This window comes from Chaetodon auriga, chromosome 16, assembly GCF_051107435.1.
Source record: "Chaetodon auriga isolate fChaAug3 chromosome 16, fChaAug3.hap1, whole genome shotgun sequence".
Taxonomy (NCBI): Eukaryota; Metazoa; Chordata; class Actinopteri; order Chaetodontiformes; family Chaetodontidae; genus Chaetodon; species Chaetodon auriga.
The window spans coordinates 16,156,893-16,178,077 of NC_135089.1; the positions used below are offsets into that span (position 1 = coordinate 16,156,893).

Genomic DNA, 21,185 nt, shown 5'->3' on the forward strand with positions numbered 1-21,185 from the left:
AAGATAAAACTGATATAATCCCGATGACATCACAATGACATCATGGGCGTCGTTTTCTCAGACTTGTCAGAGCTTCTCCAGAGAGGCAGAAGATATTACACAACTGTTGTCGCATGCTGTGCAGCACTCCCCGTGACGGAGCTTTAATAACAGAGACTCTCTCTCCAAATAAAACTGAACTCACTGTGCTGCCAAACTCGCCAGCTGGCAGCACTGCGAAGTATGAAACTGCCTCAGAAAACTTATTTTAATTGTGTTCATTATTGATTCTTGTACTTTTAATTACTATGGTTTAATTCATTCGATTCTCCTGCTGTAGGCTCACAACGTGTTTTTAATCATTTTCTTCTCAATTTTATCGTTGCTCCATAATCTTAAATTCGTCCTGTGTGGATTTTCTAAAGTGGTTTTTTATTCAGTCTTTTGCTGTTCTGTGTTGTTTGTCATAAAGCACTTTGCTATACTGGTTTGATAACTACAAAATAAAAAATAAAACATATTTTAGCTGTAGCTGCCACTTGGAGTTCAGTTCTGTACACATTTTTTCTGTAACAGAAAACAAGCAGCACCAGCACACGTAATCAAAAGCTAAATTTAAATGTACCTTTGTCCCAGATCTGTGCTTTTTATCTTCGCAGGTGCTTTTAGTGTTGTCAGTCTGCCCTTGTGTCCCAGCTAAAGGGCTCCACATGCTATCTTTGCCACGCTCGACTAGACCTGCAGTGTTAGATTAGTTCCATTATGGTTGTTCCAAGTGCTTCATCTGATCCACTCTATTACAGTCTGGCTCAAATGTCAATCAGTGCTGGTATGGAAACGCAGCCGAGCACTGGTCCTGGCAGCTTGTTTCTCAGTGGAGCCCTGTGGGCGGTAGCAAGAGAAAGATTATTACCACAGAGCTATATGAGAGGTCAGAGGTCATCACGGCTCACAAACAGAGCCTCAGGTGGTGTTAGATGAAGCAATATGTAGGCCTTTGAAGTGGATAGTTTACAGCAGCATGTGCACAGTTTGTATGAGGTAGTGACACTGGGACAGGCAGCATCCCACGCTGGTTATGACTCCTCTACTTCACCCAATAGGGCGCTGTGATTGGTTCTTACTTTCTCGCCAAACCTGCAACAACTTACAAAGTCTCTTTGGTACTGATGTCCTCACTTTAAACGAGCCCGTCCTCACTAGAAAGATGGTGGAATAGGTTGACTTTGCCTGTAGTTTATTACAACCCATATCTATGTGGGGACACATATAATGACTCATCAGACCATTTCTGAAACAAAGTCAAATGAATGAAATCAATTAATCAAAACCAACAGCATTTAAAGCGTGTGTGAGTGAAATGTGTATTAAGTCAAAAGGTCAAACTAAATGAATAAATGAACTACAAACTAAAAGAAAACTGCGGTGTGTGCCGGAGGGCTACCAACATCTAAATCAGCCGTGTGGCAGCGGGTGCAGCCTTCGCATTCCAGTCGTCTGCAGATGACCTGTGAGGAAGTGTCACTTTAAACACCATCCTGGACATCTGGTCAGGGCGTCAAGCTGCTTCGCCGTGCACAGGAGAGAGACAGAAATACAGTAAGTGTTAAAAGATTGCAGCGTGTGACTTGTAAGCAGCCACACGCCTCATGACCAATGAGCTGCACCGGTGTCGTGCTGCTAATACATGCTCGTGATTCTTAATTGATGACTTCTATTTAGAGCGATTGCGTGGTGGATTCGGAGGACCCATTACTCACGAAGTCAGACTGAAGACGTGGGTTGTTGGGAGGACACATGAGGAGAGCGAGAGGGAGTCACTTCATTTTCTCAAGATAAGGTTGTCGGCAAAAAGCCAAGATTGCAAAATGTGTGTGTGTGCTTGTGCTTGTGTACCTGTGTTTGTGTATATCTTTTCAGCGAACAGAAAATTGATTTCCAGATGGCACAAAAAGCCCTCGGAGGACACGGGTGTGTGTGCTCGCTTGGAAAATATTTGGAGGACAAAACACAGAGATGAGTGCATTTTTAAACAGGCCCATTCAGACACATACGCGCCATGAAATTCAGCCAGAAGAGTGGAGGGTGACTGAGTGCACAGCACGTTTATATTTCGTTGATGTAATAGAAAGGGCTCCATTGCTCCTCATTAGCTTGTCGATTGATCTATGCCCTGTACATACTTGCGGCAGCTGCAGCAAACAGGTTGACAGCAGCACACATGCTCATTTTCTTATGTTCTAAAGATATTGACCTTCATGTAAATATGTGATGTGGCTCACAAAGACAAAGAAATTTCATTCCATTTCATTTTTGTTCCTCCAGTTTGATTGTCAAGTTGCAAACCAGTTGCCAGAATAAATGTTGGTATTGTATGCTCCTGTGGTTTAGGTGTAGTTAGGTTACGATCACTTTTGTCAGGGCAAACACGGCTGGAAAAAAGCAGCAACCTCCAAGGCTGAAAAATGAAGCTGGAGTGCCCAAATCTGCAGTTCCTCAAATGGCCACTTGAGGCTGGCTCCAAAATGAACCAATTCCCATAGACCTTCATAATAAAATGCCCAAATTTACAGCAGACATAAACATGTTTACAGCCTGCTACAAAAAACAGTTTTAGTTTTTATAGCTATGCTAATTTCCCAGTTGTATAGAGGGTGAATTTTTAAATAACTCACTCAATTGAATTATATTAAGGCTTAAAGTTATACACAAATATGGGCATTGCCATGGCTTGAACAGTGATCTGCTGTTTGACAGTTCTCTACCTGTCACCCCACCATCATCCCCTCCTCCTCATGGTGAGAAAAACTCAGTTCACACACGTACTGATAATCAGAACTACGTCACTTTGATTTGAATGTGATACATATACATAGAGATGTAATGCGTCCACGTTTTGCAGAAATGTGCGATGCCAACATGTTTCTCTGATGACTGGGCTGTGTGTTGTCACCCATCATCATTCCCACACTCCACTCATCCACTCACGCGTCCTCTGACACTCATTTGTCTTCATGCCACACTTGCACTGTCCAATTGTTCATTCAGTACACAGGAACAGGGAATGAATGTACCCAATGATGAATAATCAAAAAAGATGTCTTGTTTAATTGTGATGACTGATGAATTTGTACAATTCATCAGCTCCAAAAGCTGCAAGAAGAACTGTTACCATTAAGACGTACAAATACGTTACAGCTTCTTGCCTGGAGACAGACACCTTGGGCATTTTATGTGTCTTCAGCAACCGTACAGACACATGCATGAAGGACGCAAGTGCTTCAAAAGTACAATGCACGCAGAGTGAATCATTCGGGATGTGCTTTATAAATAAATGAATTCACGAAGTTGATTGTCACAACACAAGCAAGACCAAGAGCCGAGCAAGCTGCATTTGAAAACACTTGAACGCACACGCACGCATTCACTTGACAACGAGGCCAAAGCCCTCTCTGAAATGAGTCACATGCTTCAAAAATGATTATGCATCTGCTCGCACCATCGCAACAAAATTTGGAGGAAGTGAGAGACGAAAGGTTGAGAAAGAGGAGGCTACTGAGACTTCAGCAGACCAAGAGAGAAAGTGAAGGAGAGAGGGAGGGAGGTCTGGAGGGAAGGGACTGTGTTCATGTGGAAATAACCGATCAAGAGGGCCCATGTTGTCTGCTTAGAGAACATAGAAAATTAATGTGAGGAATGGTTATGAGGAGTAGTGAAGATGAGCTTTGAGCCATGCAAGCCTTAAGGTAGGGAGGGAGTTGTAGGTGTACGGGGAGTGACCATACAGCATTTTGAGATGTAATCAGTAAGAAACAAAACAAATCCAAGCCCTCAGCTTCCCTCATAGACAGTCCTGATTTTAAAACAATTAAAACTCCAATTAAAAATCTATTTTTAACTGTTTTATCTACTTACAAGCTTTAATAAAAGGCATATACAGGGGGATTATACATAAATTGTTGAGAGATTACGCAGATAAGCCTAAACCGGTTACAGCGATCAAATGTGTCATAAATCCTCACATTGACAAAGAGCACTGAATTTTCAACACGTGTACCAAGATGTTGCTTTTATTCACGTATTTCCCTGCACATTATGTTGTGCATGTTAACAGTGGTGTAAAACAGGTATAGTACCATAAACAGGTATTCCCTGTGTAACCTAACAAAACAGAAATGCATGGATATTTATTCACGCAGCAGCTCTCACACCAGAAACATGACTAATAGCTCGAGGACACACAATATGATTTATGATTAATAAGGGAAGGAAAATGTAGTTTATTAAGCTAATGCAGCCCAAACACACATGACCGGCAGTCAGGCTGTATTACATCATGACAAAGCGGCTTCCCGAGCAGAATATAAAGTCCTGCTTTTGTTGCTCTCCCTTCACCAGCATCTACAATCCATGAGGAGGATCGTGTCCTGTCTCCTGTCGTCATGAGCTCCCGTTTCATACAGACGCTACATGTTTACGGAGTCTAATCAGTGAGGATCTTCTCTCTTGCTTCTTCAGTTAATACTACATAGAGATTTATCTCCACTTGAACAGCGATGTTGGCTTGAATGTGCGACACCTTCCACTGAGTGCCCAGCCAAATGCATGTGGGCGAAGAAAGAGAACTGACCAAATACTCAATAAAACAATTAAGCATGGGAAGACGTGTGAAGTAAAGCTTTTCCCAAAACCCTAAAAAAAATCCTGACTGACTGAGATAACATGGCTTACACAACCTCAAGTGAGTCAAGACTGCTGAATTATTTTTACCAAATGTGCTGTTTGGGGTATAGTTGTACAGCAGAGTGCGTGTATACATTTTTAGCAGGCCTCAGAGGAAACAAAGCCATTGACTTTGACTGCATTACAGCCATGCCCATGGAGTTATACAAGGCCACCTACCTGCACTTGAAAGAATATTGCATTAAACCAAAGAGGATAAGTGAGGGAGGAATATGAGATGCAAAGTGGGTGACAAAGACGGAGGAAGAGCAAAGCGTGTTCCTGTCCAGATGGAGCCTCTGTGGGGATTTTGGACGTGTGTGTGTGTGCGTGGATGAATTGTAACGATTCTGGTACACTGCCATGTGGAGGATGAGTAGGTGGATTACCTACTCTGGTTCAAAAGGGAAAGTGATGAGTAGGTGGATTTAAGGATTTTGATGGAAAGTAGTTATCACGATGACCGCAAAATGTCAAAATGCCTCTGTCTGGTGTGAATACTATTCCAACCCAAATATTACTGTTGTAATCCATGAAATGTAACTTTTTTTTTTTATTTATTTATGGTCAGTATTTTTTTTTTTTTTGTAACAGGCATTCAAATCATAATCTGTTATTGTCTCTCTATAAGTCCTTTTCATTCTCAGTGGCGGAGTCCGCCATCCCAGATGACCTGTGCATGAGGGATTCACAGGAAACAGTGAAATCTGACCTGAAATCTTACAGATTATAAGTATTAAAAGTAATTTAAGTCCACCTAAAAATCTTGTTTTTGCTGACCTCCGGTGGTTTAACTTCCCCCCTCGCTGCAGTGATGTGCAGGTGGACTAGCTGACATCACTTTTAGGTGCGGTTAGCGGTTCAGTAGAGCACATTTCTGACCACACAAAACAGGTTCGCAACTTTCCACCAGAGTGGGCAGCAAAACACAGCTTTTCGGCCTGGATTTAAGTTCTTTAAGTTGATAACCACCCAGAACGTTTGTCTCCCCCTTGTGGCAGTGAGAGTAATTATATGAACACTGTTGATGCGTTTCTGATGCCACACTCCTAGTTGCTGTAGCCTACTGCATCGCTACGGTTGCTTCGTGCTTCAGCTCTGGCAAACCAGTCAATGCTGCTTTACATAAAAACGCATCTTTCAGTAAAATGTGTTTGATCACTTTAAGAAATTGTACAGTAACCCAAGGGCTTGCAGAACGGAGTAAATCCCAAACATATAAAGGAGTTTTGCAGTTGCAGTCTCTACTGGAAGAGCACTTTGTTTTAAGATTAAATCAACCCTGAAACAAAAATATGTTAATTAATTTCCAATGGGACAGTCCAATAAATATTTACCAGGGCTGCAAATTTAAGAAAAAAAAAAAGTTTTCCCCTAAAGTCAAATCCCATCAGAGCAACGCTCCATTTTCACTTCTTGGAGCTGCTCATTTGACATGGAGAGAAAAAGCAGCTTCCAGGCTGAATATCTGCTCCAGCTTTTAAAACCCAATGAGTTTCATTTATACAGCAGGCCTACAGCTTTGAACCAGAACACATTCCCCCCCATTTCCAGAGAGGAGCCAACACATTTGGTCTCTAATCTACAGTGATGGACGCTTGAACACATTTTAACAGTCAAAGAGAGGCAGAACATGGCACATGCAGTGACATAATAAACTATGGACAAATGGAATATTTCACATTTTAGCCTGAATTCATTTGTACTGTATGACAGCCTGACAGTTCATGAAGCATGAGGCAAACTCTGTTGGTCCATCCATCTCATGGATTACTTGGGATTACAATCTATCCATTCCGAGATGGAATATAATGGATTAGATAAGTAATCCAAGAGGGAATATCATCTTCCGGCTCTACATGGTATGTGTTGAGTGGTAAAGGCGCCCAGCCTGGTGGTCATGTGGGCCGCACAGGCAGTGGAAGGTCACAGGTTAAGTCCTTGCTGCAGCCAGTATATCTGTTCCTGTGAGACTCCTGTGCCTTCTTCATGGGCTGCCGGCTGCTGCTGCGCTCTACATTATTATGTCCCAGTGAGAGAAGTAAAGATACCAGTTCCTGGGTGCGATACCTTTGTTTGCGGTGCTAAACTGAAAAAAAGTAACCTGACAAGAAGCGATTTGAATTGATGTGTGAGAATCACACATTGCATTTGCGTCTCCTCCTACGTCTCTTCCGTTTGCTGCCTCTGAGAAATGTTGAGAGCACTGAGAAAGAAATTAACACCCGACAGCCTGCCAGAAGCAGTTAGAAGCTCGCTGTGACAGGCAATTTTGTGAAAGCTGCACTACCATAACAGATGTGAGACACATAGCATAAAAAATAAGCCTATAAATCTGTTGCATATTACATAATCTGGTTCAGATAGGACTATTAAACAGCAAGATGCTGCACAGCCATGATATTTGAACGCCCCATGGATTGAAGCAGCATGTTGTGACGTCTTCAGCCCAGATCCATCCCAACATGGATGAGCAAGGATTCTTCAACATCAGCGCTGAAGGGGTTAATATTCTGTCCTAAGCAGTTTCTCACACACAGCAGGCTCCACCAGCACAGTAATGAGGTTAACAGGACTTTGACTGGGTTTAGATCTAAATTGTGTGACAGCAGCCAGATGACTGTGACTGTCTGGCACGAGCAGGAGAGCCGGTGATGGACTTAAGCTCTAAGTCCGTTACTAACGGCGAGGATAGCGTGAACAAACGGTGCCCAGTCGTCTCTTATCCACGGGAATGGTTGAACAGATTGACTATTCTAATTAGGGATTACAGATATTGCTGTTTTGTTCTTTGGTTCTGTTAGTTGCTGTACCTACTTTATCAAATCATCACCATAATGTGTTGTTACACAGGCTTATGAAAGAATCAAGACTGAAAAAATGATGTTGCATGACTTGTGTCTTGAGGCGCAGGAGCATAGATAAATGGATTTGTTTTTAAGTCCCTACTCATAGCTGTTTGTTTTTACAAATCTCTCGTATGCTTGTTCCCTTGAATTTTCATTATCTGTAAAAGTGAGTTTCGTGACGGCAGTCAGAAAAGTCAGAGCCTCACGCTGTGTGTGCGTCTCTGTGTTTGTCAGCAGACATGTTGAGGGTGTCTTGGCTGAAGAAATGGTTGAGAAATGGGAAGGGAGGAATTCAGGGACTGAGTAAAGAGCAGGTGACAGTCGACAATGAGCGGAGGAGGATGCGGGGTCTGAAGTAGAAATGCCACTGAGAGGAGCAGTGGGGGAGTGAGAAGATGAGAGGAGGGTGAGACTGAAGGATGACAGAGGGGAGGGGAGAGTGGAGGCAGAGTGAGAGCTGAATTTGTCTATTTTAATATTGTATTGTACAGACTGGAGACGAGGAAATTACACAGTAATGGCATACAGGGATACACAAGAAGATAAACATATGTACAGTTTATGCAACCCAGTAAAACTGATTTCTGAAGGCTTTGGTCACATGGGAGTTCATGTAAGATGTAAATTCACATTAAAGGAATAGTTCTGCATTTCAGGAAACCTCTTTCTTGCCATGACTTAGATGAGAAGACTGGTAGCACTCTCATATCTGAGCTTTAAATTTGAGACTTCAGCTCTCAGTGTTAGCTTAGCGCAACACAAAGACTGGAAATAGAGGGATACAGCAGGAAATGCTAATACTGGAGGTGTTCAGTACATGAAGCGGTCTTTAACGCTGAATCTTCAAAGTGAACTGACGATACTGAATCACATCGTCACTGAATCAGGAGCTTTCAGTGGTGCTGCTCCTCACTGAGAGCACTGTTGTCAGCTCAGCTCATAAAATGACTCCTGAGCCATTAGCTGTTTCCAGTCTTTATGCTAAGGTAAGCTAACTGGCTGCTTGTAGCATTAGCCTTACGTGTAGTGAACAAATACGGAAGGAGCATCAGTCTTTTTATGTTACTCTCAGCAAGAAAGCGAAAAAGCATATTTCCCAAAATGTCAAAGAAGTTGCTGGTCTATTTCATTGGATTGCATTAAATCATGCAGGTATTTATTGTATTAGATGTTAGAGTATCTTCACAGGCCTCAGCATAGTATCCATGACACTGAATACTGTCTGTTCGATCGACTGTATGCTTATTTTCATTGTATTGCTGTCAAGTTAAGACTTTCACTGAATGTGAGGTCCTGAACCCATTATGCTTCTAAAACATGTGCTACAGAAATAGAACCAGTTTTTTCATGACTAGATGAGTAGCTGATATGCAACAGATGCCTCACTGGGTCTCCCAAATCCTCATTTTACTCTTAACTCACATCTACGCCTGCTGTACCCAAGGGAGAAGGCTCCAGGCTTTTCTCCTTGAACTCTCTCCTTTAATTTGCTCGGAGGAGACTGAACAGAGGATGTGGAGAACAGAGAAATATACTTTCTTAAAAAATAAGTATTTTTCTTGTGGAGTCTGGAGAGCGCTGTTACTGGAGGAGGGTTTGCTTTCACAGCAGGTTTAGTCGCTGCTGCGCTTACATTACAAGTGTGCAGTGTTGGAGATCAGGTAGTTACATATAATTGTATTATGTGATTGAATTACAAAATACATGTAATTGTGATCTGTTTTAATTGTTTTAATTGATGGGTTTTATGTAAATATGCTCTTTTTGGTAAATATCTTATATGTTGAATAGAACATTCATTGTGTTGCATGCATTTTTTTGCAATGCAGAAAGTCATTTTTCCCCTTAGGATGATGAAGGAATGACCGTCCTACTCTGCCTCTGATTGGCCAGTGCCTTCGTTGGTTTGGTTTGCTTGGGTTTAGGCATGTGGGGTGATGATTAGTTAGGGTCAGAGGAAGAATATCAGGGGAATCCAGTCAGAGGCAGAGTATGGTGGGTCATATTTCTGAACAACGTGGGTCAGCAAATGTGTTGGGAAAAATCTCAGCGCAACACCATCAAGAGTGGGATGGCTTATGAGAAGCTGTCTCTATGTCTGGACAGGCCCCATTCATTGGTCAGAATGATTTCGTGCTTTGTTTTTAATTGGCTTTCTTCTGTGACTTTGATTCAAATCAATACAACCTGCCTGGGATCAGCCAGCCACGTCAAGGCTGGTGGAAACTCAACATTATTTTCCTTATGAAATCAAAAATGTACACTGACATTACTACACAGTGTAAAGCTTGTTTACCAGCACTGAACATGCTGTCAACATCGAAATGCTCAATGTCAAACCCAAGAAAACATCTGCAGGTAAAGCAACTGATTCCAAGTTTAAAACATTTCTTCGAAAAGTACTAAAAAAAAAGTTCTCAAGTACAATAATCAAGTATAATAACTTACATTACTTTGATGAAGTAATTAAAATAGTTACATTACTTATGACATTTCAGATTTAACCAGTAATCTGTAACCTATTACATTTCAGAAGTAACCGTCACAACAGTGCAGGTGTGTGTGTGTGTGTGTGTGTGTGTGTGTGTGTGTGTTTGTACACCCTGGAATAAAACAAGCAGAGTCTCTTATAGCCTGATTTCAAAGCACTTTTCTTTCAAAAGCTCACATAATTTTCCACACTGAGGTAAGAAGCAAATTCGTTACATCTGAAAATTAGGACTTTAATAAAGATTTGAGGTTTGTACACGGCACATACGCAGAACAATACAACACCATACAAGACACGGACATACAGTATTTATACAAACAACAACATGAAAATAGACAAGATACCAATGCATACAGTGAAAAAAAAAAGAGGCGTATGTAAGAAAAGACAAACATTGCCAATAGAGTTAAAAAGCTTTCATTTCCAATAACTGTAAACAGAATAATGCCACATCACTATCAAAAAGCTCGAAAAAGCTCTGACATGAGCTGAACAGACACCAGGCATAATATTAATAATAACACTGCAGACTGAGAGGCATCATCAAAGACACTATTAGGCACAGCAAGATGATTTTGACCTGATTTGGCATCAGCTTGGCGGCACTGCACAGAAGTCCTGTGTCTGTGGTTTGAAATGTTTTATCAAGCCTCTTAAATCTTAGAAAATCACCAAAGGATTCAGAGCAACACTGATGCACAATTAGCTCAAAATGTCTCGCAGTGTGAATTTTTCCATTAGGATGATAAATTTGATCATTTGTTTACATGGGTGCAAACACCCTGACAGGCACTTTCCACTAAGGATTATTATTTTTATGCTATAGGGAGAGTCCATGTTTTAGAGATTTCAAAATGAACAATCTGTATTTAACGTCTTGTCTCGTACAGTAATCATCAAAATGACAAGGTATGTTGCAAACATACAGCGCAACTCATGCATGGAATGAAGAAAGGCTGGGGGAGTTGGAGGTTGCAGGTTGGTGATTCATTAAACCACATTATTGACTGGTTGCATGTATAAAATTGCAAAGACGAAACAGTCATGTTAAAATTACTGTGAGCACATTATGTAGATTTAAAACTAATAAAAGGAATTAAATGTGATGTATTCTTGAAGGTTGCATTCAAGAGCATGAAGTTAAAGAACATGAAGTAGTACAAGGATGAGCCGACAGTTGTCGTCTGAGACATATTTCCTTGATTAGATACTTTGACCTTGATTTTCTAAATTTGCACAGAATGATATAAATGGGGCAAAAGCTTGTCAAAAATATGTAAAATGCACCCAAAAAAGAGCATCGTTCTGCAAGTGGTGATGGTGACTTCCTTAGGGAATAAGACTCCTTGGTTTAGATTTGTTCAGTAACTTATTTAGTGAACAAAAGAGACCCTCGCGCCTTCAGAGACAAACACAAAGGCAGCTGCCTGCCAGCCCTGGATGCAGGAGGCACTGTCCTCTTTTGTGAAACTGGTGAGCAACACAGTGCAGTGGCAAGACATTACAGGTACATGAACACATCATGCAGAGGTGAAAACAATGTAGCGTCACTCCTTAAAAGTGTCTGTTTTTTCCCTGTCCTCCCTCTTTTCTTTCTCTTTCATCATTTACTCCTTGCTTTCATCTACTTAATATTCCCACCACTTTCTCCCACATTTTTCATCACCTTACGTTGACTCTTAACTCTAAAGCTGTCGCAGCTCTTAATTAACTTCACTCCTCATTCATGGAGGGATTTCAGCTGGCTTGACACAACTTCTGGCAGCCATAGTGGAGGTCAGCAGCTCACAGCTGTCTCTACAGAATTAATAGACAGTGGTGATTTCTGCACAGTTTTAACTGTTAAATGACAAACATCTCCCCTGTTCTGATCAGCTTAAAGGAGAAGTTCAGCATTTTGGGAAATATTCACTTTCTTGCTGAGAGTTCGATCAGAATCACTCACATTAATGCATGTTGACTAATTTAGCTTAGCATAAAGGGGGTGGGGAAATATCTCACTAATTAACAAGTTGTATCTTGTACAAAAACCAATGTGTAAAAATGATGATTTTTTTTTTTTTTTGTGGAGAATTAATGAGTGAGCTTTAGAGGTGCTGGTATGCAAAATGTATTACTTTGGACAGGGCCAGGCCAGCTGTTTCCCCTTGTTTTTAGCCTTTATGCTAAGCTAAGTTAGCCAGCTACTGATGGTCCGATACACATGTAAAACTGGTGCTCGGCAAGAAAGTGATTACACATATTATTCAACATGTTTAACAGTTTCTTTAAGAGTTAGATAATGTAAATTTGTTAGCATACTAGTTTGGGTCAGCTAACCATCACTGTGTCGTTGCTAACATGTTTGCTAATTGATAGCTAGCAGGAGGTTCAATTGTTTGCTCATCTTCTCACATCAATATTTGCATTGATTACTTTCACCAATTAGACCGCTAGCTGGTTCGTTAGCAAAGCAAAGGGGGATAGGAGCGAGGACCAGTGCCAACGTTAGCGAGGCCTGAATCTGAAAATAAATCAACTTTATTAGAATATTTAATAACTTATAAAATGTGATCTATACACATACTACAGCTACTGTAGGGGCTATTTATGAGAAATCTCATCTTGTATTGCACAATTCTCCAGTTGACCTTCATGCCATCAGTTGTGGTTGCTAGAAGTTTGGTGAAGTAACTGCAAATCCTCTACTCAGGTCATATAAATATACTGTATACCATTAATTGCCCATTTTTCTAGTCAGTCCATGCCACATAATGTTGTTTAGAAAATCCTGTAGCAGTTTTAATATTGGGCAAACTGGATCCCTCCTACTTGAAATCGCTACAACTTTACGCCCCTCGTGCTTTTCTTTCACATCCCCTCTCCTCATAGCCTCCCCTCATCTGTCATTGGGAGCTCCTGTTGTGTTTACTACATGGCTCCCCTGGGTCCTTGGTCGCTCCACCGTAAACTTCAACTCCGTTCTCCGTCCAGGGGGCCACACTGCCCTGGGTTACTTTGCCGCAGCGAGCCAAACTGGCCACCTGGCCAGAGGACAGGACACGGTCCCAAAGACCCACCTGGGACAACTCTCCAACCAGAGCCTGGGATGAGTCAAAACCTCCGCCCAGGGAATCCTGGAGAGAAAGACGATTAAAGTTGGATTGGAAAGTGATTGATGACAAAAACACTTTTACTTTCATAAACAGACAGACTTCAGCTTCGACTGCTTTGCTGCCGTGGGCAAGACTGTTGAGTTGCTTTTGGAGAGATGAAGAAGATGTGATAAAAAGTGAATGCAGGACTGCAGTTCTGGATGAGGGCCCTCTAAGCTATAACCCTTGTTGCTTATGACCATTATGCACACACACACACACACACACACACACACACACATAAACACGCACACACACACTTTACCCGGCACTGAAACATTGTGCACCACAGACTCCAAGCTATCAAATTTGTACATTTACACTGCTTTCACCAAGGCCCTCAAAGTGTTTCATGCTTTTATTTACAACTCACTGAGAAGTGAGTGAAAAAATAGACCCTCAGTTGCAGTGAGTAAACTTCTATTTGCTTGCAGCGCTGTGGTCAGCAGTAGCCTGATGGGCAAATTGCATTACGTCTGGAGCAACCTGCCAGCCTTACCTGCTTCCAATCAGTTAAAACTTAATTCATTCAGCCTTTCACACCTTCACTCATGCATTCACCTGCTCCTGCCCCAGTATGAGCACTCCTCCCGGTCTGATGTGATGTCCGGCTGCCAGTGCGTGACCCTCGCCCCTCAGCTTTCCCCCCTGGTAGGCATGCCAAGCTCCTCCCTTCTGGCTCCAGCTCACACAGATGTGCTGCCAGCTGCCTCTGGAGAGGTTTAGAGGCAACTGCGCCACCTAGTAAAAAGACAGTGAAAGAGCAGGTGAGATGAAGTAGGTGTTTGTAATCTGATGTTTTCCACTGTCACACATTTGAATGTAAGGTGTACCATTAGGCTGCTGCTCTACAGTATTTGATTTCCTCTCTGACATCTCATTTCTCTTTCAAGTCTTCAGGGTATAAGAGCTGGCTATTATACAGTATTTCCTCGGTCCCAAAGACATTGTGCTACCTCCAAGGACACAGAACTTTTCCTCCAGGATTCTATTACCATAATGACTTCATTGAATTATACCTAAAGCCAAGGCCCTGCACTACACCACCCTGCACTGCTGTCAAGGTGGTACATTAGTTTGTCATTTAAGCACATGAATGAGGCTATTTAGCTTGTCTGCTAAACTGGGTCTTTCATTTGATGTGGTCTGCTTATTTGTATGCTAATATAGTGCACTATTTCTTCTGTAATAGACATTAGAATTTCTACTCGAGACTGTAATGCTTTTTATATACAGTACAAGTGGTAGAGTGTCAGATAGTGGGAGAGCCTTGCAGAAAGCAGTAGTGAAATTCTTCTAGGGTGATGCTATGGTGATAATAAATAATGTAAGATATGTACACTGGTTGCCGTCAAGTCTCATGTAGACTATATCTACCCCAGATTAGTGCTGCAGACTCTTGGATCCAGCCTGCCTGACAGGAAAGTTAGAAACAGTTAGCACTCTGTGTTTGAGATACAACATTTCGATCCTACCTTTAATGTTTTTCTTAAAAAGGCACTGAAATATTCTTGAGGAAAACCTTGAATGATTCTGTGAGCATCACACGGTAACAGGTTCCTAATTCAAAGCATTTTTTTCTGGCTGCACCTTCACAGCTAACTAACAAAATTCTCCAGGGCTTGTGCATCACTAACACAAACAGACTGTATTGGCACAGACTGAATAATTACATTTGCAGATTAAAGTATATGTTTGAATGGATAGAGGAACATATATATTTTCAAATACATGCAAAAGAAATACTTTTGCTTTTTAATAGAAATGCTTGGTACACTGTGCAATGTATCCTGCCAATATGTTGTTTAATGCATTGATTGTCAATATGATATTACAGTTAATGCAAATAGAAATGCATGTCTGTATCTGAGAAACATACTTCCATTGCACATGTGGTATTTAGCATCTTGTTCTGCAGAACATGTTCTTGCAAGAACCTGTTCAATGAATCGTTTGAAATATGACCCATAGACCATAACATAAACCATGCAAAAATCAGTTGCACCCAAGCAGCAGACATGTCAGTTCAAACATACGGTAGCGGCAGTTTGACTGATACAGCACCTTGTCATTGATGAGCAGCTCAGTGGGGGTATGCAGGCCTTGCAGCAGCACCAGTTCATTGGGTTGAGCAGGAACAGCATAAGACAGAGGTGTCCCGATTCCTCCCTCTGCAGGCCGCAGCCACATGCAGATGGTGAAGGCCCGCAGCGTTGGGATGGAGTGTTTCACAACAGCGTACATGTAATTTGTCCGAGTTGGGAAGGACAGTCTGTAGCCCTCTGGGAAAGAATGCCCCGAGATACCTGAGGAAAAGAGGAAAGAGAGCATGAATGTGGAAATAAAACAGGTGATAAAGAATGTAAAGAGAAATGGGCTCAGTCATGCACAGGCATCTGGCAAGAGGATCAAATAGATCTGCACTTTCTTCTTCAAAACATCTGATCTGTTTTTTTTTTTTTTTTTTTAAAGCAGGGCATGGATTTCATAGTCTTTCTGATCTTTTCTTCTTTTACATAAGTTAAACATAATTTATTCATCATAAAGAAAGCCCATGGCTTGATTTGAGCGAGAAACATCTGAGGTCACTTTTATGCCAGATTATTTCTCATCATTAGTGACATGAGTCATCATGCAAGTAATTAATCACAGTCACTTCTTATATTTTCATTGATACATTAACATTTATCCACACATAAACACACGTTCTGATTCTTTCTTTCCTTTCTTTCCACCTCTGTTCATACCCACCTTCCTCCAGTCCGGAGATTCGGTGGTGTAGTTTATTGATGCCTCTGTCGATTTCCTGTCTATGTTTCTCTGTTTCCAGCCTCAGGGCTTTTCTCTCTTTGTCCAGCAGCTCCACCTTCCTCTCCAGCTCCCCCTCCAAGTCTTCCATCCTCCAGGGCCTGTCAGCACCAGCTCGAGGCCCAGAATCAGCCACCCTTTCTGGGCCGCCAGACATCCCGCCTTCCTCTGGCACTCCTGAGGTGTTGCTGTCCGTCTGGTTGTGAGGAAATGGGCCAATGTCTGACTGCAGAGGAGGGAGACAGTGGATGAAAACTGGTTCACAGTGTGGGTTTTACAGTCTGAGGAAATTACCATTAAGTACATATCTACAGTTCATAATGCATTTATAGTCTGCAGTTACAGCATTGATTGAGCATGCCTATGTAAGGAGAAGTTATTGGACGTGATTAATAATTGATTTTGCTGAAACATTACATCACGCCTGGTGATACATCTCAGGGCTGATTTAATGAGTTTTCATTATGCTGTAGTCAATGTGAAGTTTTGTCCTATAAAGAGTACTTCAGCATTCCTTTAAGAAATAGTCCTGTACATTACTCAGAACCACAAATTCTCATGTTTCCCAACATTAGCTCCCATAAAATCCACAAATTGTTGTTTTTATACTGTTTTGTGTGGATTACTTGAATGAGATGTTAATTAGTGAGCTTTAGAGGTGCTGGGAGGTGGATTTTGTGACCTTCAGACAGATCCATGCTAGTTTTTCCCCCCGTCTTTATGCAAAGATGCATTGTTGATTTTGCCCAGTTTTCATATTCCTCCGGATTTTCTGTGAATTTCACAACAAAAATACTTCTCTCACTTCTTTTCCTTCTTGTCACTCATGAAGTTTTTTGTATGAGCAGATCTTTATTAAGCTGAGCCATCTCATGTCTCCAGGGATTTTTTTTTTCCCAATTAAGCAAAACGCAACAAATAATTGCAAGTCAGAAAAGGTAGCCAAGAGAATAAACTCTTTCAGTCAACAATAATTTGCCAGGCCCTGCTGCATAATGGTTGACTGAAATAAACACGCATACCACAGGGGAAGGAATGTGGGAAACACAGGCTCAACAAGATGCCTAAAACCTGCATGGTCCTGCATATCCACCAAGCAAATTGTTTAACGGCAATAAAATACAAATACTTCTTACAGTGATAACCACTGTGTGAAAATAGAACATTCTGAAGTGATAACATGTATTTTTCCAGCAAACTCAGACACAATTTTATCTGGTGATATTACATTCTGTGGTAAAATGAACTACTATCCAGTTTTGGGTCACTATTGTACAATTCTCCTATCCGAATATTTCAGTATCTTCAAACATGTAACACATTTGAATCATGATGGCAATGCATCTTGCTATGGATAGCACTGACGCTTGTGCTTAAATCATATGTATGCTAATAGGGAGCCTCGATTCGAAACATTCCCGTGAGTCGCGTCGTGATAGGTGATCTACTCGCAAATATATTTGACAGTTCTGTTATTGAGCCTGGGGTTAGGCTCCAAGGCAGGTATTTACATGTGCAGATGTCAAACATTTCTAGAGTGAGCAAAATTCTAAATATCCTGAACAGCATAAGTGTGGTAAAGGCATCATTATGTTCTTATATCCTCAAATATTACACGCCTGGACCTCACCCTGACTTGACAGCTGAAGAGATGTGACTAACATCTGTGTGCCCATTACATTTTTAATGGCTGCACATTGACAGCCTGTTGGTTGGTCCACCACTTTGGTCCAGACTGAAATATCTCAACAACTAATGGATGGATTGCAGTGAGGTTGAACAGAAATTCGTTTTGCCCAGAGGATGAATGATAAAGACTTGCCTTTGCCCTTGAAGATGAAGAACATGATCAGCAGTAACAGCTAAGCTGTTAAATATCAGCATGTTAGCATTGTCATTCTGAGCATGTTAGCATGGTGACGTTAGCGTTTAGCGCAAAGCACCTCTTTGTAAAGCCTAGCAGCTATGGCTTGTTATGCAAACACTTGGTGTAATAGGCTGTAATCTTGTGGATTTTGGTCTGACTTTATGCAGCTGTTAAGGGTTTTGTGCATTATTTCCAGTCATAGAACTTCATCCTTTCTTGATGTGTTGGAACCAGAACAACACAGCAATAATGTTCAATTTAGAAATGCATTAGTGGCATATTTTCAGAGCCCATGTGAACATTTGAAATGCTGTTGTTCATTTACACCCACCCATGCTGCCTTATGTTAGCCTAATAACAGCATGAAAAAAAAGAGCATCTATTCTTTCATTTGATCAAACAATTGCTGAAACAGAAAAGATGCCACACAGTATATAGGCTCCAAGACATTGTTCTTCACACTCCTGTTTCTGACACAGTGTGTACAAAGGGTAAAGCAAAGTCCAAAGGATCACCACACTGGAGGTGGATCAGCATGCTATTACAGAACACCTCCTATCATTGAGCCTCTGGTTCTATTTGAAATTATACTGACGCTACAGAAAAACCTGCTATCAGACAGTCTGTGCTAGAAATGGAAAACCATTACAGTACCTGCACATTCACACCATTTACAACCACATCGCCTTGTTTTAGACACTTTTTCCTCTCCTGACGTGTGAGGAAAGGTTGGCATCATAGCTCTTCTGGTTGCAGAAACAAACATGTAGTGAGTGGTATTAAGAATTACTGGAGTGTATGCATGGTGCATGGTCAGCCAAGCACTCATATGGGTAGACCAGATTCAAGAAGAGAGCTGAAGAGGTGAGGAATTTAACACCGTTATTTGAACTGACTAGTATTCCCAGGTGAGTGCTCTTCTCGTATATTCACCAGTACACTACTGAACTAGGCCAAGTACCTGTATACACTGAAACGTGACTTGGATGGTAAAAGGAACAGAGCGGGGGTGAGAACAAATTGGCTACAGTATCATGTTCTAGGTTTTAACCACATATCACCCTGAGACCTGTGAAACCCATTGAGATTGTGTTCTGTTAAAGGAAACTTGTGCAGCTGAGGAGGCTGAATTCCTGAGAAGCATGGGTTTTTATTTGACAGTGGCAATATGGTAAATAGACAAAGTGTGCATAATCTTCAAAGAAAATGACCCGTGCAGACATGTCCTACATAAACTACCAGCTACTGAGGAGTACTACACTGCAGAGAAGCACGTTTAGTCTGTGCTTTCAACAAATATAGGCAACTCATAAATAATGTATGGTATTGCTTCAGCCAAAAATGAGGTTATACATCATCGGATTCTGGTCAGATAAGGGCTTGGTTCATGTTACCCTGCGATATTCTCTCCTCCTCCTCCTCCTCCTCCTCCTCCTACCCACTTTATCTTTATCCTCATCTCCCCTCTCCCTCCCTCTCCTTCTCCCCCCCCTACTGTTTCCCCTGCCTCACTTTTCATCTTGCTCTCTCTTTCTTTCATTTCAAATCTCAATCTGTTTTCTTGGCGTGACAAATTAGTAACCTTGCCAGAGATGAACAGATGACGTTATGATTATACAAAATCACTAAATGTTGATGGTATCAGCAGTGAGCATCATTATCAGCTTCAGATTGAATCACATGATCCAGTTAATTGATTATCTTCTAAGTATGCAGACAAAAAGGGAGATAGTCTTTGTCTTATATTCTGCCTTTTCAAGTTTCTTGAATACTTAGTAATTGGTGCATTTAAAAAAAAAAAAAAAGTATCTGGCTGCCAATATCAACTGCCACACATAAAGCCTTTTGGATAACTCACTTGTTCTCATTCAAAATTGAAAACCCTTGCTTTCATAAACCACTCATGCGTGGCCAGAAATACTAAAAGGGACTAAAAAGAGACAAATATAGCCATGGATGTCACTTATTACAGCAAAATGGAGCTAGAGTTAAAATACATTAATATTCAAAGGCAGACCATGAACACCATCTCAGTGAATCTTATGATAGAGAAATCCCTCATGTGGGACCCAAAGGCTGCTCCTTGGGATTCATTCTCAAGTGTTGTTTTAGTTGCATGCAGGAGATGATTTATGTGGAGGGCTGATTTTCTCTCCCCACACTCTACATACCTCCAGTTTCTCTATGCGGTCTTTGAGCTGAGTGATAGCCTGCTCCAGCTCGTCCACAGCCCTGACGGTGAGCAGGTGGGCACCGTCATGCGTCGAAGCCGGGCTGTCCCGCACCATGATCCGCTCCAGGTGCGTCTCCTCTGTCGTGCTTTTGCCTCGAAGCAGCCCTGCGGCGCTGCCGCGTCTGTCGGCGCTGCTGCTCCTGCCGTCCAGCCCCTTCTCGCACTCCGTCAGTTTCCCCGTCAGCTCTCTGATGGTCCGCTGGTCTGTTAATATCTGGTCCTTTTGCTGCAGGACCGTCTGCCGGAGCTCCTCCGCGGTGGTGCGGAGGTAGCCCCAATCTTCGCCCGCGTACAGCGACGGGTCTTCCGCTTGTTGCTGAAAGTTTTTCGGGTTGCACTCCCCGGCGGGGATCGGCGTGCAGATGAGTCGACTGACGGTTGGGTCATGCCCGGTGAGTCCAGTGACCCCGTCCAGCCCGCCGAGCCCGATGTTAAAGGTTGGTGCCTCTGACTCGGGCATTTCAGAACCATGGAGAGCGCCCAACGATCCGGCCCGGGCCACAGAGCCCCCTGCAGCGGGGGTCTGCGCCGCCGCGTCCGGGTACAGCGAGTGGTTGTCGGTTGCTGGTTGCTGTTGTGCCGCGGCAGCCCTGGAGGATCCGGTGTGGACGGCTGCGATGATGCAGATAACCGCTCCGATGAAGGCCACCATCCCGGCGGCCAGGATAATAACAATGAACTTCAGGGTGGCGGCGGGTGCAATCGATTATTAGAAAAATCTAATAAAAATCACTCCGACTGCGTGAGAAAGTAAAGGTGCCAAAACAGCAGAAGTATCAAATTATTTTCATTTATCTAAATGGAGAAAAAAAAGCAGCTCCTCACTTTTCCTCTTTGCCACAAGAACTGGCGTCTATAAAATGAGAGTTCCGCAACATAATTGAGTGATCATGGAGCAAAACATCAGAAGCAGGCAGCCTGTGTTACACCTCCTCTGCCTGTTCAGCGCGCATGTCCTCAGCGTTCAGGCAAAATCCAGCCTGTTAATACTGAGGCAGAAAAAGGGAGAGAGAGAGAGAGAGAGAGAGAGAGAGAGAGAGAGAGAGAGAGAGAGACTCCTCCATGCAGTCTCACAGAGCACTTTTTGTACATTTTGTCTTCT

General features: G+C 42.2%; 1 protein-coding gene across 2 annotated transcripts; it reads right to left on the reverse strand.

Moving 5' to 3' along the window:
- Positions 1-10,252: 10,252 nt before the first annotated feature.
- Positions 10,253-21,049, reverse strand: nptxra (neuronal pentraxin receptor a). Of its 2 annotated transcripts, XR_013078306.1 has the most exons (6): positions 20,022-21,049; positions 15,927-16,209; positions 15,240-15,481; positions 13,737-13,916; positions 12,436-13,157; positions 10,253-12,355 (listed from the first exon to the last, which is right to left on the reverse strand). XR_013078306.1 is itself a non-coding variant. In XM_076751960.1 (5 exons), exons 1-5 carry the CDS (start codon positions 20,733-20,735, stop codon positions 12,927-12,929), a joined length of 1,650 nt encoding a protein of 549 aa, XP_076608075.1. In that variant the 5' UTR covers positions 20,736-21,049; the 3' UTR covers positions 10,253-12,926. The 2 variants fall into 2 exon arrangements, 1 of the variants encoding a protein (XP_076608075.1); XM_076751960.1 differs by having other exon boundaries at positions 10,253-13,157.
- Positions 21,050-21,185: the final 136 nt, after the last annotated feature.